General features: G+C 39.6%; 1 protein-coding gene across 1 annotated transcript in view; it reads right to left on the bottom strand.

The window, feature by feature from the left end:
- The window catches only part of faf1 (Fas (TNFRSF6) associated factor 1), a 69,118-nt gene that overhangs the window by 16,056 nt on the left and 28,349 nt on the right, over window positions 1–24,713 (bottom strand). The window contains exons 9-15 of the mRNA XM_059341615.1: window positions 16,033–16,128; window positions 15,792–15,915; window positions 15,613–15,676; window positions 15,431–15,512; window positions 9,544–9,698; window positions 3,519–3,655; window positions 3,328–3,416 (exon numbers count right to left, since the gene is read on the bottom strand). Coding sequence (XP_059197598.1) covers window positions 3,328–3,416; window positions 3,519–3,655; window positions 9,544–9,698; window positions 15,431–15,512; window positions 15,613–15,676; window positions 15,792–15,915; window positions 16,033–16,128 — 747 coding nt within the window. The remainder of the gene's footprint in view (window positions 1–3,327; window positions 3,417–3,518; window positions 3,656–9,543; window positions 9,699–15,430; window positions 15,513–15,612; window positions 15,677–15,791; window positions 15,916–16,032; window positions 16,129–24,713) is intronic.

Genomic DNA, 24,713 nt, shown 5'->3' with positions numbered 1-24,713 from the left:
ACGCAGACCACAAAACCTGCAGCGAATAGTCAGTCTGTTACTAACTACTGAGCTAAAACACAGACAACCATAGGAATGGCTGGCGAGTCAGTAAGGCTGGTTGAAGGCACAATGTGGCTGTCCAGCTGCTCCATTTCCAGACAGACACAAAAGTCACTGTCAAAGTGGAATGTCTGGGTTGGATGAATGTCTGTGTTCATGTCTGAGTTTGGCTTTGAAGAGGTGAGGTGAAAAAAAGGAGAAAAACAGAAAGAAAAAAAGAGGACTAGGGGTAGAGGGAAATTCACCAGTGTTTCAGAGCTGCTCAGTAAAAATGGGAATAGTCCTGTATCAAGGCTGACTTCACCTTGGAGATGGGATGGGTCCTGTCAGATACAGGATATACTCAAATCCTGTGGTTATTGGTACTAATCATGAATAACCACACTGGAACATTCTGCTTCATCATTACTTCTACTTTTTTTTTTCATTTTCACAAGCTATTTCCTTCTGGCAGGCCAAGCCTGAGTAATTATCACACTTTAATACCTTTGAGAACAGCTTTACTAAACTCTTATGACTTTTTATTTCTCTGTCAGATCTCACGCAAGTTGTTGCAAATTTTATAAAAGAAGTGATGATAACACAGTAATAAAAACGTTTTTGTGCTGATGCCATGAAAAAATATGAAAATTAAATCCACTTGTAATAAAGGAAACATGCACATTTCTCAATGTTGACTAAGGTGAATAATTATTTGTGCATCCGCCCTGTGATTTTGACCTGCTCCAAAGCTTAATAGGTTCTTCCCTGGCCCGTAGTAGACCTTTCCACCATGTTTCATGAAAATCGGGCCAGCAATTTTCTATAATCCTGCTGAAAAAAGGCAAACAAACCAAAAACATGTTCAAAACAAAACAATTTTATGTGGTGGTTAGTGAACTTTGGAGGGCTTTATTTCTTGTTTTCAAGGTCAATAGTTAAACTGGATATTGAATGTGATTACTTTTTTTGGAACCAAGCAAAATGTCTCTCGTCGAGGCTGTCAAGTAGTTGAAGATGGCATAGAAAGTCTCATCAAATTTTCGTTCAGGTCCTCATTAGACTGTTTAATTTGGGCAAGTTCTTTTTAAGATTTGACTTGTATGTTAACTGAAAATGGGTTTTGTTGAAAAACATGCTTATATTTATCAACTTAAGGTACTAAGAAAACGATCCATTTTGTATCTAATATAGCTAATATTAATATGCCAAAGACACGCAGCCTTCAGTGTGAACAAACCGTACACTTCATGTCTGATGAGCCTTTTACACACTCTGAATAGTTCTTGTCGCTTCTTGTCATTGATGATTATTTGAAGTGTGACGAATCCAAAACGAAGGCAGAAAATTGTAGCAATAACAACAACACAAAGAGAAAGCTGTCACTCATTACTCAGTAACCCACCTGAGGAAGTCTAACCCTCAGGGTGTGTGTGTGACAAGCGTGATTCCCATAACTGAAATGCTATGACTATCACATTAGCATTGTCGGAGAGGCTGTTTGGTTGACTGACTGTTTAACTGTTAAATCCTTAATATAGTGTGACATCTGTCATCTATCGATACAGTAGTTAAAAAAGAGGCACAACAAGGTTAGTGAGAGGCAGACGGATGAGTGTGAGAATAAGAGAAAAGATTTCACACAACACATACCAAAACATCTGTATGTGAGGAAGAAGAAAGGGGTCTTATTAATGTTCACAGATCGATACTAATTTAAAATGCTTGTTACTCTCCAAAGAGACTATGTATTCTGTATTGTAGCTCATTTCAAACGAAAAAGAAAAAACAGTGATTGGGACATTCGCTCTTATACTGTGCTGACTGAAAACCTGTCTGGACAAAAACATGTAGTGTGTCATTCATTCTCTTGTTTGATGTCGCTGAGTAAACACATCAGTAAATGGATAAGAGGGTCAGGTGAAAGTGTTTGACTGTCATACTGTCCCATGTTCCTGTCTATGACATGAAAAGACTCCCATCACTGTTCCCTCACTATCCTGTGTGGAGTGTATCCCTCAATGGTGTTTGTCCACTTTCTATTGGAGTAAAAGAGGTAGTCGACAGACACGGAGCAGCACAGTGAGTCCTGTACCTATTCAAAAGACTTTAGCAGGCACATTAAACTAGAACGAAAGGGGCGGAATGGTTAAGTATTTGCTGATTGTCATTACAAGAATGCCAGAGTTTAACAATGCTGTCTGATCTGTCTCAGCATGTTGGGATTCATCTCTTAAGTAGAATGTTCAACCAGCCCTTTGAATGTGGCTATAGTCTATAGACTGTATGAAGTGGACACAGACACTGTGACCCGTTGGTTTTTTGACTAACACATTTTAAGCCTTGAGTTTGGCATTTTAAGAGTTGTCATCTTGGTTTTTTGAAGCCACCAGTGATCGTATTTGGAGGAGAGGGTGGAACTTGGCAGTCCGTGGCCTAGAGGTTAGGAATCGGGAGAGTCGCCGGTTCAAATCCCAGTACTGACAGGTCAAGGACTGAAGTGCCCTTGAGCAAGGCACCTAACCCCCCTGCACAGCTGCTCCTTGCATGGTGTGTTCACTTGTGTAAAAAAGGATGGGTTGAATGCAGAGGTTGCATTTCCCCATTGTGGGATAAATAAGGTAATTTAAAAAAAACAAACTTAGTTATTAATGAGCACTAGCTAGTCACTTATTAGAGTGTCTTTAAGTACAACCAAACGTAGATCAAGACAAGAACACTACAATAACTTTCATTAACCGAGAATTCTGAAGTTAAGAGTTGAAAACATGGACAACACCTTGTTAACACCGTGTGAACCACGAGGTAATCATGTCCTAAAGCATAGTATGCATTATTGTCTTTTTTTTCTAAACGGAACCATAATTAACAAAATAAACATAATGCTGTACTGAAGAAGACTTGAAACAAGAGATTGAAACCATAAACTCAATAGGAAGATAAGAAGTATTTCTTCTTCTACAATTGAACTTTTTTTTTGCAACAAGTTGAGCCGCCCCCTGCCTGCCATTAGAGAGAATGTAGTTTTAAGGCATTGGCTTCACTTTTCAGTTGTCATCTTGCTATAATCATAGCTCAATCAAGGAAATTAAGATAAAGATGTTTGAATTTTTCCTGGAGGACTGAAATCTACCGAAGCCTTTGAAGTCACCTATATGAAGATAAGCAGATAATTTAAAGCATGACCAAGTTATAGGAAGTGACTTTTCTTAATAATCCAAAGCATTTCCTCAACGTTTAGAAATCAGAGCCTGCCATTTGTGTTTCGCTGCAGTCACAGGTGCCCTGATTGTACTCAAACCGTACCTCGTCTTTGATGTCCTCTTGTTGTTGTGCTGTGAAGATCTCCATTGCTCCCATTAACCTCATCATCAGCTCATCCACTGTCGTATTGCCTGAAGATAAAACATTGTGTAATTCAATCTTTGTGGTTTCACATGAATTATAGACAAATACATCTATACATGTTTTCATACTCTTCTTTAAGTTGTAATTACCTTGAATAACATTTAGAACTTCGTTGGATGTGCGTTTGCCCATGACTATAAGGAGCAGGGGGAACTGGTCTGTCTTGTATGTCCGTATAGTCTGTGTTACCACACTGCCAAAGTGCCTCGTACACATGGTGAGTAGTCTGGAAGACAAAGAAATCCAATCAAATTTAGTGTTTTATTCTATTCACTTGACTTGATGTTTTTTTCTTGGTACTCAACACGTATTTCAGATCCTGTCATTTAAAAAAATGAATAGATTACAGAGCAGAAATACATAGACATGCACGGATATGCACAACATATTGAAAAATAATGTTTTTTCCAACTGCAAAAGAAAAAGAGAAATACACACTACTCGTGGCATTAAAGACTTTAAAACCAATTCTGCATTTTCTTATTCCATCAGAGTGACATGCTATCTCAATTGGAGCCGTAGATGAATTAGTATTCCTCACCAGACACCCAGAATTGATAGGGCAAGAGAGGATTTCTTATTCCATTACAAAGACAGAACTTTTTAAATTAACATTTCAGAGAGGGAAAAGGGTAGCAGGCAGCCGGGGCCCCGCCAAGCTCCCTGTAAATGTCATAATATTAATGAATTGCTATAGACTGAATGCAAATATAGATTAGCTTTTTCTCCCGCCTTTTAATAAGATCTACTTTAATAACTGGCTGGTAAAATAGAGAAGTAATGGAATGGATGGAGGGACATCGGGTCAGAAGAAGAAGATAGATGGGAGGTATGCTGTCTGAGAGGGGGTGTAACTCATTAAAACATGAAGCCAAAGCTGAGGGAGCTACCTGCAGACTTCTCAAACTGTGAAATATACTTGATCTCATTTTGGTGCTTTTTAAACTAATAATCGTACCAGTACATGCTGAACTGAGAATGGCACTCGGACAGCACACACCTCCGCCGAGGACAGGATGATCGTTCTCCCCACTTCGGTGGAAACACAAGCTTAAAGTCATAATATAGAAACAATGCTGACACCACGAGAAGATGTGTATTTCACTTGCATGTTTAAAACAACATGATGATAGCTGTTTCAACTATTTGCGTGACAACAAAGAGCAAAGGAATCACATCAGGTGAACCATGAAATATGATAACACATGACTGCATCACAAACACCCTATCTTGCAACGTTAACAAAAGTGAATTATGATTTGTGTATCCACTAGGGTTGTCCCGAAATAGCCGAATATTTGACAATGAGCCTGTGGGAAATGTGGTTATACAATAACGTATCATTCCACTCAGGCTATATGGGGGTGCTAAATGTCTGATTTCATTAAAGTAAAGAATTAATTATTTAATCAGAGCGTCCACAAGAATGTAGCAAGCACTAGCAGAGTGCTTTGTTTACATTTATGAATGATTCTTTGTTAAATACAGCAGCAAAGGGAACGCAGAAACAGCTGCAGCTCTCTTTCTTTCGCTCTCTCTCATTCAATTTCCTATTGTCTTTCTTCTTTCTTTGGATTGCTCTAGGCTAATGTGGGGAATCAAGTCAGGCCTGAAGGTTTTATTTACTACAATGAGAAGCAACTTAATAAGTGGCTTCTGTCTATTCCTCTACAAAGTACTACAAACAACAGCGATGTACATTCTGACACAACGGACATCAAAACCTCAATGTCTTGATTAGCTACAGCGTTTATCTTTGCACAAACTGCAACCTCTGCACTGTAGGCCTGCATTCACTTGTTCTCTTCCCTTATTCTGCCACTAACTCTAATTTCAAAATGTATTAGGTTCTCCCTTGGCCCATGCTTCCACCAAGTTTCATAAATACTGAGCCAGCAGTTTTCTGTAAACCTGCTGACAGACAAACCAAACCAATAAACACAACCTGCTGTGAAAGACGTGAAAGCTACAACCCCTGAGCTCAACGCAGAACTGAATTTCAGAGATTTGGGGAATATGATTCAAACACTTCTCAAAAATGTTGAACTTTGAGTGACCCACATCTTGCAATGAAGAAGTTGGGTCCCCTAAATCTTACTGATCATTTTGCCCTGACATTTGTCCCTGTTCAGACCTCAACCCAGGCAGACCATAACAATAGCCCACAGGGAAACTCTAACCTGTAATGAAAGACCAGGTAACAATGGATGCTAACTTGAAGGGAAACCCAATCTTAAATCTCCCATCAAACACAAGCCAACCTGCTTTGGTTTCAATCTCAAAACTAAGGAAGTCAGTCAACCGCAGTAAAAAAATCATCATCACAACATGAAAACTGCTCCACCTGCAAAGACAACCTAAACCTGTGTATGTATCCACTGCAACTAAGAATGACTGAAATGCTGTAATCAAGATATGAAGCACCTTTACATCCACCTGTAGAACAAGTATGGACACAACACTGAGGGCAGTAGGAAGTCAAGCTACTGCAGGAACAGAGGTGAACAGTTCAGCACGGTCTCACCCAGCCATAACATAACATGGTAAAGAATGTAGCCGAGTCTGTACCAGACCTGTGGCCTTTAAAATCCTTCAGGGGTAACTAAAAGTAGAGGAAACACCTGCATGGAACTTGTCTTTAACGTGAGTTTAAGGTCTCTGCTCTGATGGTTAATGTGATTGACAGCTTCTAATTTGTCACCAATCCCATCTCCATCTCTCACTACACATCCAGACAGCTAAAATAGTTAATGTTTCCCTGGACTGTCACATGGCATTTCTTCACATCAGAGTGTTGTGTGAAGATGCGAGTAGACTGGTTAGACCTGACATTTGCTCCACTGAGCAGCTGATGAGTCAGGCTAGTACAGTAGCACTGCAGGGAATATTTTCGACAGCCACCTGTACGGTAGTAAGTATGGGAACCGGATGCTCTGATTGCTCACTGTGTCATACACACTTTGTTTCAGAGCAAACATGGACATGTTTTGATTTGAAAATTACATTTTGTTCTCCCTCTCAACCAGTTATGTTTTCAGGTAGGAGGATGTCAAGAGGAGCAGTCAAGTGTGCAGAGCAGGTTTGCACGTTGGTGTGTGCTCTTTGCAGTTAAAACACCCTCTTACCCCTAAAGGTCATAAACAATTAGTTTAGCAGGGCTGCAACTAATTGCAACGATTATTTTAATCACCTATCATTACACTCGCAATATTATTTTTCAAATATTGTGTGCTGGCCGAGTCTTTCTGGCTGTCTAGACATTAAACCAAAGGTGGCCAAGCTTGTGCAGTTATTATAAAAAGTAAATTTCTTGTTAATGTAAAAAAAAAAAAAAGAAACACTTTGTCCTGTAAAGTTTTTTTGTCCTTGTAAAAAAAAGTGAATAATGAAAATGAAACATGCACTTAAATTTACCATAGATACGTCTTCAAATGTTCTCCGTTTTTCCAACCAACACTTCAAAAACCCAAAGCTTTTAAAAAGCAGTTTATGATTATGTATGACAAAAGAAAGCGTCACATTCTCACATTAAATAAGCAACAAACCAGCAAATGTTCACCTTCCTTGACTTAAAAAAAGACTTAACTGATTATTCAACTATCAAAATAGTTGCCAAATACTTTTCTGTCTAATCATTGCAGCTATTTTAACAAAAACATGACCACCTGCATTTCTTTGTCATTGCACATTGTCATATTATTGTGTCATTGACAGTGGAGATCTCTACAAAAGAATTACAAGACAATAAAGTCACTTGACTTTTCAGGGATGCTTGTATAGATATGTTAGCATGGAATAAAATGTGTAATAGATTTGAGGAAGGATGACCCAACCTGATAAAATGGTCTACTTTCAGAGTGTTTATCCACTTATAGTTTCAATATTTGCCATGTGCAATGACAGTACAGCGCCGGTAAAATATATCAGATTCATTTCCCATGGGTGACAATTACACTGGCATCCAATCAGCAGAACTGCATTTATGCATAATTAATCATTTAACTGGGAGGCCTGGGAGAATACAGAAAGCTCGGCAACAGGCACATTCCAGTATCAGCAGGTTCAAAACACACACACACACATACACACAAAAAATCAGGATACCTTTCTAACAGCCTGTGTGATTGATGCCAATCACCAGTCACTTTGGATCAACCAGAGAGCGTGAGAATGCAGAGAGGCAGTGTATGTGTGAGCAAGTGAGTGTGCACATGTGCATGCATGCGTTAGCAGCAAAGCTGTGACTAGCTGTGTGTGATGAAAAGCTCCAGATGTTGCCTGCCTTTTAATGTGCAATAAAAAGGCTCAGCTGGGGCAAAAAGCAAAGGAGGCCAATGCGAGAGAAAGGAAAGTGGAATGAAGGAAGGAGGGAATTTCCTTAAAAGAAATAATGGAGGGGTGAGGTCAGGGTGGGAGTCTTTCTTAAATGGCTGCTACCAGAGGGCAGGCTTAACTCTGGAGGCTGTGGGGAGAGGGAGAGGGTTGAGGTAGTGGGATAAAGAGATTGGAAATAAAGAAAGATAGAAGGATCAGGAAGGAAAGGATGTAGCAGAAAGATGAGGTGAAATTGAGCAAACTCAATCATACCCTCAGCATGGTCACCTTTTCCTCCACCTGTCCACGGTTCAACACTTGAACCAACAGGGGATCTGATCTCTTCTCACAAATTGCAGGCTAGATTTTTTTTCAACTTGATTTCCAATATTTTTCCATCCATTCGAGTAGCAGGGCCTGTGTAATAAACAGGTGTTGCAAAGACCAACCAGCTACCAATGCAAACACGCCTGTTGGAGCTGCACCAAAACTTTGAGCGTAAATGGAGAGAGATAGAGATGTTTGGACTCCGAGGGAGTCCTTCGTCTCCCACTGACCGTCTATTCAGACAGCTTAGTCAAGATTGCCCAATCAGGGGCCTCACCATGCAAACACAACGCCTTTTGTTAGCATGCAACCTCAGAGCGTCAAAAAAAGAATGAAGTAGAAGACAGAGATCCAGGGTGTGAGCAATGAAGTGAGAGTTGAATGCCAGCAATTAAAGACATGTCCACAAGAATGCGAATAGATTAAAAAATGCTGTTTGTGTCAAACAAGGTTTTTGGTCCACAATAACATTATCTAAAAATTAATTGTTCACATTGAAGTCATAAAACACAGATCTCATCAGTCTTTGTTGGCTTAGAATTTTAATAACTACATCATTTTAACTAACAGGGTGGAGCAGAGCACTAATTAAAACTCCATTAACCTCTTGTGACAGAACTATTTAAAACAATGATACCAGAACAAGACCAGTAACAGACTCCTTAACGGGGTATTCCAGCAGTTTGCAGAGCCCTCTGCACACACTCAGGCTGCTCTCCTACTGAAATACATTCAATATCCTCTTTATTAGATACAACTCAGTATGCAAACAGTCCACTCCTCCAGACAGTAAGTCACACATAAATAAAACATAAGGATTAAGCATGCAGTGAGGGCTTAGAGGTTCCGTTATTGCTCTACTTAAAGTTTACAGTTGGTGAAATGCAATACTAAACACATTATGATTCTGATCGGTGCCGGGATCTCGAGAGGTCCAGTGAATTAAATTATTTAAGGATAATCCAATGAGCTTTATAGCTAAATCTTTTGCATCTGCACCCTCAGTGTCTCTGAACCATCATTGCAGCCGGGGAATGACCATAATGGCACTGTAGCAGTACTTTCTACCTATTTATACATGTAGTATTGTTGTAACATCACAACCTTACAAAAGTCCTGACAGTTAGTTTGATGGTTAAGTTTCTGAATATGGGCAGTGTGCATTTCTCTTTGGATTTTCGATACTTTCACATATTAAAACAGCAACTAGACCTGATTCATAATAAAACAAACTCACTTTTTATAATAAAGGACCTTACAGTTATATCATGTAATAAGTAAAAAAGTTATATCATGCAACAAGTAAAAAAGACAGTGTACTGAAATAAAGTTATGTTTTCGTTCATACCACAACTTCAAAATTGATTAAAGGCAGCAAAATAACCAGAGGTAAGGGAACAAAATACAATATGACGTAAGTGATAAACAGCTCTTAAAACGGCAAGTTACTTGAAAATAATCACACTCTGTTACCTGGCTTTGTTAGCTTCTTTAGTGACATCCCAGGCCCATGTGATGAAGTTCTGGCTCAAGTAGGAGACAATGGAGTCAGCGCACATCATTTGGGAGCAGAAGACGTTACTGAGGACACTGTCGTCATTGTGGAGGTAGATGGCCAGCAGCTTTCTCTGTGAAGAGAAGCAGAAAAGACATGGAAGATGTGAGCAAAATGGGCAGCTGATTTTCTCTGTTCTCGTGCTGAAGTGAAAGATTTTTTGGAAGTTGATTCAGTTAAGGGAAATAAAACAACAAATGGTATAGTTAGCTGTTAACAGTGTGCTTCAGGAAAAAATATTTTACAGATTACAAGTTTGATGACCTTTGATGAACTCTAACGCGAGAAAAAAAAGATTAAAGGTCAAATCCATAATCTGTCTGTGATATAATAAAAATAAAATCCATTGCTCTCAGATCTGTGCTGATCTGTAGTGTAGTATGAGATCTGTCAGCCACGTGTTTGGTGTCTCATCACTGCAGAGACATTTCCACATTACATGACCATAAGATGACACGAGGGACCACTGGGTGCAGAGCCAGCATGACTTCTGCAGACCACAGCAAGGCCACAACTGGCAAAAAAGCAAATACCACGCAAAATCAAATGGAGAGCGGTGTAAATAAAACTTCTCTAGGAGGCGACGAAGATATGGAGAAAACAAAACAGACAAATCACTCTATTTATTTTACACCAAATGCCAGCAGCCTGTTCAGGTTAGTAGCGGCAGGGCCAGACAATATTGACGAAGCTCCAAATCCAAGGATATTGACACCATCATATAAGCCTGGCAGATTCTCCCTACTGACAATCTAATTAAAAAACAAACACACCCACAAACATAAAAGGTTCCAGGGGACAATGTTGGAAATAATGCTCTCTAAATTACATGTCACTTCTCTTGCTATATAAGAACAAATAAGAAAAACTCTCTCAGTCTCCGCTTAGTTCATTTTTAACCACGGCTGTGGAGGGGGAGTCAAGAGGTCTCTTTCTCAGGAGCAGTAATCTAGGCTACGTACGCCAAAAAGCAAAAAATCTACACAGGGCGTAAAACGTGAAGGGAAGTGAAAGGAGAAGTTGTGCTATACTGTGGCCTGTGTAGAATAGGAATGGGAGAGCACTGCTGTGTTTGCTCAACGATTAGTGCTTTAGAATAATCTCCAGGGCTCCTAGAGAGAAGGAGCTGGGGACTCATTCATTGGGCCAATTCAACGGCCTGAAAAGATTAAACACTCATGCTGAGAAGACAAGCAAATTCAGTCTTGAGAGAGGAATGAGTGTGAGGGGAGGGAGAGTTTTACAACATGAAAAAAAAACCTGATACACGCTCAAACACTGACATCCAAACACTCATGCGCAAATGCACAAACTTTACTGCGTGGTACCCACAAAGTGAAGGACTCACACTCACACACATGCATGCTCAATTAGAGCAAGTGTAAAGACTAATCAAAGTGGGCATTTTTTCGCCAACTGAACTCCTTCATCTTAGTTAAACTGTCCGTACCCCTCTGTTCCCTCTTCGCTTTCAAGTCAGATCTTTTGTATTGCCTGTCTGAGCAGGGAGGAGCAAATCCCTCAGTTCAGCTAAATTACTAGGTCCAACCTGAGCTAGATAGTGACCCCATAGCCCTTCCTCACACCTGTTCACCTAAATCTGAGCTTGCTTTGTGTGTGTGTGTGTGAGAGAGGAAGAGAGACTCAAGATTTCACGCAATAAAGACTGTTCGCACTGATTCAGCGTGAGACTGTATAATCAATGGTGCCCTTATTCTGAAGAGAGTGATAGAGAGTTTGGCATTGTAAATCCAGATGAAAAATTGTTTATTTCTTATTAAAGCTGGTAAGTTTTTCTAGTGAAACAAAACCTCATTGGCTTGACATGAGGCCTGCGTAAAGATGAGTGTCAGATATACTATTTACCTTATTCTATAATGTTTTATAAATCTGTCTGTCGGCTGCCGATCAAATCATCTAACCTAAATAAGTCTGTTTTCTGATAATTATTGCAGAAATCACATTTTTAATGCAGGTTTCCTGTATTATAGGCTGCACCTGAAATCACTCCACTCATGGTATTTGAGCATTGAAAAATACAGCACTCATAGCAAGAATGCTGTTTATTGTTTAATACCCATAATACAACCAAACTAATCACCCTCCTCACTAGCCGTTAACTACAAATCACTTTACACATTCACAGTTGTGGATGGCACTTTGCATTTAAAGAAAAGCTTGAATTAATATAACCATAATCAAGGTGATATCTTGTCTCATATCAGTACAGACTGTGCAAAACTGATCACCCAGGCCTTATGTAACCTTTATGATGTACAGAAATTTAAAGTGTTAGTACAAACAGATATATCTGTGACACTGACATAGAGTTATCTTTTAAATATGAATCCTGTTTGTGGAAACTTGCAGAGGATCTCTCAAGTGGTATATTTCTCATGGCAGAGCTTTGATTAAACCATTAGCTGTCTGTCTTCTGTGGATGATATTTGTTTCACGTCGAAGAGGCCTTTAATCACAGGTACGGTATGTTTAACAGGGTTTAGTGGGGACCAATGAGTGAGTTACAGAGACGGAAGGAAGGAGAAGTCCAGATAGTGATTGTTCTACAGATGGCAGGCTCAGTCTGGAAAAGCAAACACTTCAAAATGAAGAGCTCAAATGACTGATCTAATGACCTTGAACACACAGTGGGAAAACACATTCAGATCGATGACCAACCACACAGGAGGCTCTCCACGCCCTGCTGAAAACACATTATGTCTTTATAACCAAGACGTTCTCACTAACAACTTGTCGCTTACGAACGCTTGGCCATAGGGATGCTTTCTTACACAGTGATTGTCCATTTTAAATATGTAGGGTATTCTGACAGACATCCACATGTAGTCATAGATAAACTTTGGTTAGGGTAAGGGAAATATCCTGTTTTGGGTTAAAATAAGATGTTAGGTTTGACCCTTCCATTCACCCTGACCTCCTTCTTGCGTGGACTTTGTTGCTCTTTATAGTACGCCACTTAATTCTTAAAGGAAGCCCTGCTATGCTAAAAGGGAACCTTGTGTGTTAAAAAGTGATACTAAAGTTGCCCTGAAGTGTCTGTATGTGACAAGTTGGGAATGAGAACCGTTTTTTTAAACAAAAAACATACCAAATTCTGAGCTCTTTCCAAAGTGTGATTAAGCTAATCAAATTAACTTTCAGCTTTGAATTACATGCTCAAAGCTAAGAAAATATCTTTTATACTCTTAATTATAAATATATTCACATATCTTTATCTATATTCCTACCTTAGTGTCCTGCATTTTTACCAACATGTTACATACATTTAACCCTAAATCCATCTTTTAATGCATGAGACTAATCATTTCAGTTGCAGCCAATAAACCATCACTGAGTGTTGCTTGTGATTTACAGCTCGAGATCTGTTCGATATAAATACACCCAAATGCCATTCTGATTTACCAGTGCTCTTTCCTCTTGTCTCTGCGAGGCTATCTCTGGATTTTAAAGCGGATACTTGGCAGTGATAAATCCCTGAACTCCCCTCACCAGCAAGGCTATGAATTTTGATGTGTCTTTGTGTGTGGCAGACAGGAGAGAGGAGTGGAGAGCGGAGGAGAGTGGGGTTAGAGTGATTAACCACTGCGTTGATGGGGATTTAGTGAGGATCGTGGTTAGTGATGGGTGGCCTATCTCTCTGTACGCTCTGACTAACCACTGATCCCCAAGAGGGTTCAGCTCAGCTCAGCTCAGCTCTGCAGCCCAAAGCATTTTCATTAAGGATGGATTGAGTCTATCTCAACAGTGCCCCAACACACACCTTCAGAAACACTTCATCAAATGTAGTGTTTTGCTTAGTGATTAGCCTCTCCTAGGCTTTGAGAGAGTGAGACTGATTCCTCTGTTTATAAACCCACTGAGTAGTCCCCCTTCAGTCAAATCTGCCCTATTCCAATATCCCCTTAATGAAGTGGGCTTTTTCTACGACGAGGACACAAAAACTAGATTCCTTTTCAAATGGAAGCAAAGAGCGAAGGAAGGGATGGCTGCATAGACGGAAGAAGGGACACCGCAGTCGCGCACATATGCTACTGTGTAATGAAACCGTCAGCATGTTTTGGCCTGTTGTCTAGGACGCTTGTGACAAAACAGGACAAACACAGAACAGATCAAATAGCTTCTGTTTTCATGCAAAATTCTTTGCACATATCCAGCTTCCCTAAAGCCATTCTAACCACGGCACAGTTGGCAGACTAAGTCAAGCTCACCCAGAATAAAACAAAATACAGTGAAAATGAATACTATTTCGCCCTTGTGCTGTGTAGAGCACAGTGGTACAGTACAGAGTGTGTGAACACCAGGGAGACATCGGCCATATTGTGCTGGCTTAGGAGAGGAGATCAGCTGGGAAGCAGGCGAGACGCCAAGCTTCTCTTTAGGTTTTTCCATTCTCTGTTTATTTCACACTCTCTCCATCACTCACCCTTATCCTGCAACCTCTCATGCTTTTATTCCTCTCTTTCTTCTCACTCGTCTGACTTTCACTTCAGACGCCCTCCTCTCCTTTCAGACCACGTTCTCTGTTTTGTGCCCCTGCTATCGTCTTTTCCCTCCCACTCTGTGTGCCTGGTGATCTGAACCCCCCTAACATCTTGCTGTGTCCTCACAGTCTAATAAGGCTGTAATCCACACAAGCTGTCAGTTGATACAAGCATCCTTAAAAGGACAAAAGCCAAAAAAACAAGCGGGAAAAGTGGACAGCTAAAAATAAAGCCACAGCTGTCAGGGTGAAAATTTGATGAGGGGTTTGACGAAATGATATCAATGTTGCTATAAAGCCATCTCCACACAGCAGGACTCAGGGGGTAGATACATAACACTGTTTGAAAAAGGACTTCAACTTTGAATTAAAGAAAAGTCTTAATGCCTACACTACAAATGAAGGTAATTTAACGAGGCATGAGAAGAAGCTGTGACTGTTAATATCAATGCTATGACTGTTGGTTAAATTAAATTTGTTTCTCTTCGTCAGTTCAGTTTGCTCTTGTGATTTTTCAGACTTCAGAAAGTTTTTGCAAGTTTGGCAAAGATTCTTTGGTCTCTATGGAGCTCTGTGAGTCATGATGCAATCATAGCCGGACCTCTGTGATAAATACTGCTAACTGGCATTAAGCCTAATATGTTCTGCATTTTATATAATGTTTGTAATCATTATTAATATATGTCAGAGTTAAGTTCCTTTCCTCTTGGTGTTTTAATGCTTTGTCTACTCCCTAGTACATGCATGTCCTTACGATAGACATCACATCTCCCCGTGAATGAAGCCAAAACATCTCATCCTGATAAGAACCAAAATCCCCCAAAAGGTATCCGTTCTCTATTATATTCCATCTTTCCATAACCCAAATATAATGAACTCTATTCTACTGGTCCTCAGGACAGGAAGATCCATTCTACAATGGACTACAGCCTGGGAAAGAGTAAACTAGGTATATGCTGAAATTGGTTATAATACTGACCACTGTGTCTTAAATTCCCACCAGCTCAGTGATGAAGGAGAAGATATGAGAAACGCAGTATCTCCCCTGACAGATAGAGAATGAATAATATCCTGCTCAGTCTGTGTTTCTCCTCTGTGTTGTCTTAAGCAATGAAAACTGAGACTCAAAAAAGTGCAGCGGCAGGTCTACAGCAGGCATGGGTGAAATCAGCATTGGACAGACAACCAGCATTGGTAACATCAGTGTCTTGTACCTTATGCACAATTTAAAGTCTTAAAAGAAGAAAAAATGTGATTTTGTTACCCACTTAATGAATTATAAACCTTCCTGTCAGCTTACTTACATCTCTGGCTTTGCCATAGAAGGCCTCTTGAGACGCCGCCTCCAAAGACCCAATGAAGAACATTGGGTGGGTCTCTCCATACCTGAAGGACACACAGTACATAAACACATTGTTACATGCCAGTCCTTTTTGATTTCAAGGCTCTTTGAATCGAAACTAGAAGCACCTGACGCTTAGCTCACCTTGAAGAAAATTCGGCAGTAAAGTGCAGTAAGGCATCAGCTTCGTTCTCGCTATTCTCTGGCACTGTAAGGGGAAAAATATATATTTCGAGGTTGAGTCTTTAGATGTATGTCAATGGCATTTAATACAATACCCAGAACTATAATCTAACATTATGAAGCTGCCCCACTGTACTTACTCATAGGTGATTTCCGACAGGTAGAGGAGCCCATTCCAAACATCTCTGAATCATCAACCCCAAACTCTGACGCATCCTCAAAATCATCTCCTTCGCTGTCACTGACCATATGGACATCTGCACACTGTAAACATAAACAATTCATTCATTTTCAGAATATTTGAAGGCAATTTGTTAGCATTTACAGTAAACACAGAGACCCAGGAGAAAGCAATTCACAGAAAACAGCGTTTGTTTATACCTCTTCTGTGGGCTCCTGGGAATTGGCTGGTGAGGACCTTCGACAAACACTTAGGTGATGGCAAGGATAGCTGATCCCAGAAACAGCTAGCGTCATCTAAAAACAGGCAACACAAGGAAACCGTGATTAAGTCACATCTAATGAGCAAGGCAAACCTGTCGGGTAATATCTTATCATAAATGATTACTGGCTCAATTTTAGTCTGCTATAAGTGACCATTATATTAATTTAACACAATAGCACTGATTTTGCAAACTTGTATAAAAAGAATAAATTTAAAAAAATTAAAACAAGACAAAACAAAATGTTAACAGTGGATTTTCTTGAACTTTAAATATAAATCAACTGAAAAACAAAAAAAAATATATAAAAATATACATAAAATGAATAATATATACACATATATTAATTCAAATTAATAATATAAAACAGTTCATTACTAATACATTTGATTAAAATAAAAATGATTAACTCTGTTGTAGTACAGTAGTCTACTGCCACAACCTACTGAAAACTACTTGACATGTCTTCAGTATATACAAATTATATATATAAATAAACCAAAACAAAATAGATTAAATATGTTGTAGTGCACTGCCACAACCTCCTAAAAACAACATATATTCAACATTTTGGTAAACTATATAGAACATATTCCAGTTAGTAACTCAGTGAAAACTGCACTGGATTTATAACACAAGAACAAAATTCAGCACAATAATCTTTTTATCTCAATTATCTTGTTTTCATGATAGTTAGAAGCCAGTTTATTATAATTGTCAGAACAAATCAAACTTCACAACTGATGGTGAAGTATACATAACTTTGTCAAATCCTTTGGTTAGTCTATCTAGGACTCCCGCAGGCTGTAGAAGCACAGCCTGTATCATGAGATAATTTACGACCTTCAAATACAGACTTACTCATCTTTCTTGATGAGGTTTCTGTACACCTGCAGTAGCCGTTAGTGTGATGGTGGTTTGTAGTAAGAGAACACCTGACTAATGAGCTCCCAAATCCAAAGCCAGGACTGTAAATGTCAGCGTTCAGCAGGGACTCATTACAGCTGGTGTCTCCTGGCTTAGACCCCAAGGGACATCAACAATACTGGCAAAGCAGTTGCAGGATGTGGTGTGTAACTAAAGATGATCTCTTGTAAAAAGAGACGTGCCGATTTTAGATTGATTCCCATCACGTGAAAGAAAAAAAAAAAGTCAACATTTTGTCAACATGAAGACACCTTTGTTAATTCCTGTCAACAGTGACCATTTAAGGCAATGCTGGTAACAATCAAACCATGACTTTAAAGCTTGAATGTTCTGATACTTGTCACAATGGTGCAACAATAATTCACTGACTAACTAGCAGAGCAGAAAGCCCAGATGTAAATACTTTTCTGGGAGAGTGAACTTCTAAACAACAGGGCTGGGGCGGAGCAGGGCAGGCAGGCCGGGTGTGATAAGAAGCAGAGAAGCTGTTCGTCCCCTGCAGAGGTCCTGTGATCTGCTCCATTGTCGGCCGCTAAGACACACAAAGAGCAGCTGGACATGGTTGAATCAGGAGACGATTACATGCAACGCCAATTGAGTCTGAAAAGAGCTACACAGACCGCAGGGAGTTTCTCTCTGTGTCTCCCTCAAGATAAAGTGGTTCTTCACGCTGGCCTCAGCTTCTATAGCAGGGAGAACAGTGTAACCACTAGACCTTGTCAGCAACATGGACTTACTACTGCTGTGTACCTGCCACTGATAAGATCCAAAATATGTGGCACAGTCTATCCATCTTTTCACACTACTTCATATTTTCAATGTTAGAAAGTGACTAAGCTGCAGCACAAAAGAACAAAATATTTGCCTGAAAAATATTTGCCTGAAAAACATTTGCGGCTGAGTAGTGTTCATTTTGTCAGCCAGTTATTTTTTAGTCCTGTTTCAAATGTCTTTGTTAGATGTTATCATATTCAGTCAACCTCCATCTGGAACTCTTATTAGTCTTATCTTACTCAAAGAAAACCATCAGTATTTTATACTAGTTTTAGCCAATAAAAACTTTTGACATCTGAGTCTCTTTAGTCATCAAATTATATTGAATATTTCATTAAATCTAGTCAAGCCAAAATCAATCATTTCATCCTTTTAGTCCAACCTTTTCCAACCTCAGATAATAATAAAATGATATCTGTCATGAATGATGTTGAATGATTGAGAATGCAGCTGTAGAAAGTGTTTGGTCTCGTTGCCTGATGGTATCAATATCCTTCAAGTAACTCTGTGTCCTTCTCTTTTTTGTCAATCAAAATAAAGACGAGAAGCTAATATTTTTAAACTAGATTTCAATCTCCTCGTTTTGCATGTTGATATAGTCACTGTTTAATGATGTCGTCATTGTCTTGGCATAGTCATAGGAAAAAGCTTGTTGACAAACATATTTAGTCATATTTTTCGATATCATTAACACTATGGATAAGCTATATATATGTCACTCGGCGCAACTAGTGTTGGGCACTACAAAACAATATATACCAAAATAGCCAAAACCATACAGTAATGCTGAAAATAGATATGCTTTTTGCATTAATATGATGAAGCCCCTGATTTGACCATTTGTCACATTCAATTCAAGACATTCAACCCCAGTAATTGTATATTTAAGTAAATATACTTTATCACGATATATATCAATATCGATGAAGGCTTTTATTCATAATGCCAGCTCTTGAGTTCGACCATGTGCTTTGGTTGTTCATACACCCCAGATCTGGAATTGTGTCAACTGTTTACATATAGATTTTTTTTGTCCTGAACTAAGATAATGAGCTCTATCTCACAGGTTCCCGGGAGAGGAACAGCCATTTTACGATTAATTGCAGCCTGAGAGAAAAGTTGGCTATACTGATTATAATATTACCCACTGTGTTAAATTCCCACCAACTCAGTAACCAAGGAGAAGATATGAGAAACGCAGTATCTCCCCTGACAGTTTGAGAATGAATAATATCCTGATGAGTGTTCCTTCTCCATGTTGTCTTAAGCAAAGAAAACTGCTCAAAAATAGCAGTGGCTAGACTCACTACCATGCAATGTTGAAACTACACAAACAGAGAATGACATCACAGCTAAAAGGACAGGCCAACACTGAAAAGCATCACAAATACATATGAAAAATATAATTTTTGTTTCTTAGTCAATTTAAACTTTTCCTGTGAGACCTCAAACAGTCAAGTTAACCAACAAACAGTAACAGAGGTGATCTCACAGATAATAGATGAAACAGATTGTATTACTTGAGTAATGCCAATTAGTAATAAGTGTACTCTTGACAAATAGAGTGTGTAAATGTCATAGCAAGGACAGCTGAGTATCCCTGGAACACCTACGAAGAACACTTAACCGGATTGCCTCGTCTTTGCTCATGTAACTTAACTCTAACTAGTTTAGTAGCCTGCTCCTGGTTATTAGAACATTGTGTTTTCATATATTTCCAGAGAACTTCACAAAGTATTGGAACAAAAACATCATTCCACCAACAGTAAAAGTAAAGTTAGTTCATAATAATTCTTGTTGAACGAAAGAAAACAACAGTGACCTAAAAAGGAGCTTTGGCCATTTGAGACATGATGGGTCTCAGGCCTGAGGGTTGAATTAGCTCTGAGAGAGAGTTGTAGGTATTGAGTCGGACAAAGACATACAGAGTCTGAGCCTTAAGGATGTGAAGGCATGGCCCCAAGTCTATTCTGCCCATTCCCCAATCGAGTGGCAATCAAACGTGAGAATCTTAACAGCGGCTGCCGAGAGGATCCCTATAAACCCTTTACCCCGACGACTCACAATGAGAGGCTTTCGTCTGAGGGCCTAATAAGTGTATAAATAAAGTTGATCACTTCCCCTGTCAAAGACAGCCTGGAGGGTTTGGGCTGACATGGATGCAAGGAGGGGAGGTGAAAAGGGAAAAAAAAAATGAGTTGAGTGCCTCTCAATCCTCTTCCTTGCTTTGACCCGATGGCTTCTCCTGATGTTGAGGTACACAAGTGCAGCTTGGCGGCTCAGTGGTAAAACGTGGAAACAAGGCTGAAGCGCCGCAGGGCACGGGGGGTGGGGGGACGAGGTTAACCCCCCCAAATGACCCTCTCCCACATCTCCACACAAAGGAACTGGCTCCTCTTTTTTGGATTCTTTTAATTAACACTTGCATTGAGGTTCTAAGCATTCAGGGGCCAATACAAGGAAAGAATTTTCTCTCCCTTACCCCCTCCCTCCTTTCCCTCTTCACTTCAACCCTTTCTTCCCTTCTCTACCCTTCTTTCTCTCCCTTCATTCTTTCTGTGTTTCATTTTGTCTTTTCTAGTGTAAGCAGTGTTTGGATTAGGTGTCTGGCTGTGAGTGTGAGATAATTACTACTGACAGCTGCACTGACGGCAACCACAACCACAGTACCACCTTACTCGACTTTCTCTTTGATGGAGCAATGGAAGAACAGAAATGTGTGTGTGTGTGTGTGTGTGTGTGTGTGTGTGTGTGTGTGTGTGTGTGTGTGTGTGTGTGTGTGTGTTTGGGGGGGGCGCAGTAAAGGTAGAGGTGATTGACAGACGAAGAGAAGATGAGAAAAATAAATACATGATAGGGAAAAGGAAACTGAAAACAGAAGAGCAGCCAGGTGCGCCCCTCCCTTAACACCTGTTGGTTTCCTTGTTTCAGGCCCTTTTGAGCCTCGCTGAAGATATGCCTCTCCTGATTAGTATCTGGGGTCCTGCTAAGTGTGTGTAATGTACATACACACAAACAAATGCAAATACAGTGCTGGAGGCTAAGGCAAATAAATGACTGCTGGATCAGTGGGATGCCTTCTCTAAAACGTGAGCTTCACAGAACACATGAAAACAGTTAGAAGAGATAGAAAATGAGACTGACAGACTAACTTGGTGCTGAATGTCACCTGAAGGCAGCCACTCGCACAAGGGAGGGGGGGCTCTGTCTGAGCTTACTGCTGAGCCCTGTTGCTACGGAAACCACCAGGCCCCCCTAAATAAATCCTGGGTTTAATAGGCCCTTATCAGGTAGAGGAGGATTCCATTAATGCCAGCTGGGAACTGGAGGAAGGTGCTGGCCTACAAGGCAAGGCACCTCTGAGGCTCCACAGCATTAATACATTAGCAAACACCCTGAAACACTGCATAAATGTCAGCAATTACTGGCTAGGAGGAAGGATGGGGGGTGGGGGGTGGGGGGCTGAAGAGATGAGGGGATGTAATAAGGATGTCCCACTGGCTGTCAATCACTCCAACAGGTGTGGAAGAAAGACTGCCAATCAAAACTGCTCCAATGAGATGAGGGCTTGTCTGGAAACTCTCCATGTTTAGGTGAAGGAATATAAGAATACAGAGGAAGCAGGGGAGGTGACTTAATCAGCATATTTCAACAACACAGGAAAAGGGATAGTTAAGGTGTTGTAAGTGGGGTTGTATGAGGTACTTATCCATAGTCACTGTATTTACTACAGTAGATGGCAGCAACATTTATTTTAGACACCTAAAAAAACAATCAATGACTTAATTTTCTACCATGTAAACTTAAATAGATATTATCTATACTCTCTTCTAGGCCACCAGTCTCCTTTGACAAAAACAGTTGTTTTATGTTTTGAGCATTTTCATGCTTGATTTGATGGTGACAGGGAGAATGGAAGAGGGAGACAGAGGCCAAGACATACAGCAAACAGACCTCGGGCCAGATTCGAACCTGGGTTGCTGCAACAACGACCTGGTGGTATTCTGTGAGGTAAAATGACTGTTTTTGTCAATGGAGCCTGGTGGCTTTGATGCAGGAAGAGATAACTGCTTTCGTTCCACCTGCCTAAACTTACACAGCTTTATCTGTTGACAAGGTCAAGCAGTGAAAATCTATCTATAAAAGCAAGAAGAGTCTGTGTATGTGTGTATGTGTGTGTGTGTGTGTGTGTGTGTGTGTGTGTGTGTGTGTCTAGGGCATATCTCGCTGACCATTAATCAGACGACCTAATATTTCGTATATGGCTTGCGCATGGCACAACGGTGTGCATACTCGATTTTTAAGATTTTTGAATTCGTTTTTCAAAATATCATTATATGAATACATACTTCCTACGGGCACTGCACTAGTATTCTAAACGCATAAGCATACACTTTAAAAAGGGCTACATAAAAAAAATCTATCAGTTTAAGTGACTGAAATACAGCACATTCACAGTACATTGCTCAGCTTCTGTGCTAGTACTCCTGCTCCTTCAAACTGGGTGCAGCCATCTGCTATCTACTGTAGGTAATACACTGACTATGGAGTGGTATGTCTCATACAATACAACTTTAAAAAATCAATCGTATCCCTTTGATGTTGGATACTCAAATCAACAGCAGTCGAAACCTCTGTTATCATCGTCAGGACTGTTCGGAACAGCTTTGCAAAAGCCATCAGAATCAGGAGGAATTTGAAGGCAGAGCTAGATTGCGGTGTTCGCAAATAATGCTGAAGTATTTGTTTTAATCTAGTTGGAGTAAAATTAATTCCATCAAGTTTCAACTAAAGCAAAGTCCAACAAGGTTTTTATTTCTGACAGAGGACTTTTCTAGTACTATAAACATAGTTTTGATGCAGTTAACCCGATAACAATTAAAACAAAGGCGAAAACAAACACACACACAAAGACTGACAGTGTGCTTCTCCACATGATCCTCTACTTGGCTACTCTGGCAAATACTACAAACTGTCTTCTAATGAATCTGTGAGGAACACTGGAATCAGGGCACTGAAACAATTAAACTTACTGACAAATAACTGTGGCCAGTCATGTGATAAGTACACTTTCAAATGCCAGGTACTGAAACTGTGTTTTTTTTTTCTTTCTTCTTAAATGTTTGACAGCTTGTTAAGACAAAGGTGCTCACAAAAGCAGCCATACTTGAGGGTTGCATTGTTGGAGTGGACGGAGATTAAAAAACATTGTGGAATTGAGAAATTATTGCTGCAGTTAATGTTTTCCCACCATTGTGATTATAGATACTCTACATTCACACTGACAAACAGTTCATGACCTACATTCGCTTACTAGAAATGAGCATCACCTCACGTTGCTACTGCTTCAACCACACTGTGTGCCACTTCCTTTTACATTCAACTTCCTTGGTCTTACATGACATACAATAACACAGTGCACTCAATGAACTGATCTGTCGTCCAGTGCTACTTGAGCATTATCCATCCTGATCCAATTTCAACTCTCCACAAGGCCTTGAATCATTCAGAGCACAATAAACAATGAAACACATTGAGTGGACAGTATCAGGGAGGGTGACGCAACGCTTAACTACTAGTTGCACGGAAAGGTGAGAATTTCTTTTTAACTAAATAATTTTCTATGCTCTAACAATACATAAACAAACAATGCCACCACTCAAATATCTCTTTCTCGGAACACAATAACTGACAGTTGAAATAGATACTCTAAAGTTGATCAATTAGATAAACTATTATAAAAAAAAATATTTGTGCTTCTTGGGGGTGAAAAAGAATAAATAATAATTTACAGATTTTTTTTTTATATTGAAACCTAAAATCAACATATTCTTAAATACCGCATCAATGTTTAATGTTGTGAACTTTACTTTAAAGTATTATATTTAACATTTCTTCATTAAAATAACTAAAAACTAAGAAAACTATGTTATATATTTTGTGATAAAGATATTTTTTATAACACCATTTTTATATATTGGTTATTTTTATCTTAATATTTGATCTTGGTTAAGGATTTTAGTTATCTAGATCTTTAGTTATCAGAGAAACAAACTGAGCAAACAACAGCCTTACTTAGTGTTAGTGTTTTTAAATCGCCGGGTCATTTGAATTGGAGAGCTGACGTGGAAGGTTAACTTGGGTTCCGGTTCAAACCTCGTGAATGTCTGGATCTGAGTTATCAGAGAAACAAGATGAGCAAATGTGAGTGGCAGCGCAACTAGTAGTCCCTCTGTCCACGTGCCAAACACCTTTGGAGAAACACGGATTTAAAAAGCTGCTTTTTTTCAGCGTCTGTTTGTTCTGAAGAAGAGGAGACCTCTCTGGATAATTCACCTCCTGGTCAATGAATACTGAAGGATTTCTAAGCACGAAAAAAACTGACAGTATTGCTCAATCTTTGGTCACTGTTTTGATTGAGAGACCTCTAGCAGCAGAAAATTACATATTGCACGTTTTAACAAATACAGTTAAGTACAATATAAAAAACGATCTATCCAGAAATGTAAGTCCTTAGTAATAAGGCAAGAATTTCACAAAACATTCAATCGCTATTTTCAATATGACATTCTTAAATTTTTATGCTCCAGTCAAAGTCCAGTTGTTTTTTGCAAACACATTAATGTAAATATGCATACACAAACAAAGGCAAATGAAAGCAGGGAAACACGTTAATATCACACACTTAAAGGCAAAGCAGAGTTAAGCAGTAATCGATTCCACTGAAAGCGGGCTAGTGTGCGGAGCTAAACGTAATCTGGGGCCTCTGGCTGCCATGTTTATTGGCCCAAACCCCGGGAGATGAGACTGGGCTAATGAGCTAGACACTAACACTGGCTCCCTACCCGCCTGCTAGGCCAGCCAAGCCCTGGGCTTTCTCTGTTAATACCTTCAGACGTTTCAATAAGAGGGCTGTGG

The sequence above is a fragment of the Centropristis striata genome, chromosome 9 (assembly GCF_030273125.1).
Source record: "Centropristis striata isolate RG_2023a ecotype Rhode Island chromosome 9, C.striata_1.0, whole genome shotgun sequence".
NCBI lineage: Eukaryota > Metazoa > Chordata > Actinopteri > Perciformes > Serranidae > Centropristis > Centropristis striata.
Note: the sequence above shows the minus strand (reverse complement) of the source record. Positions and strands in the feature narration are given on the sequence as shown.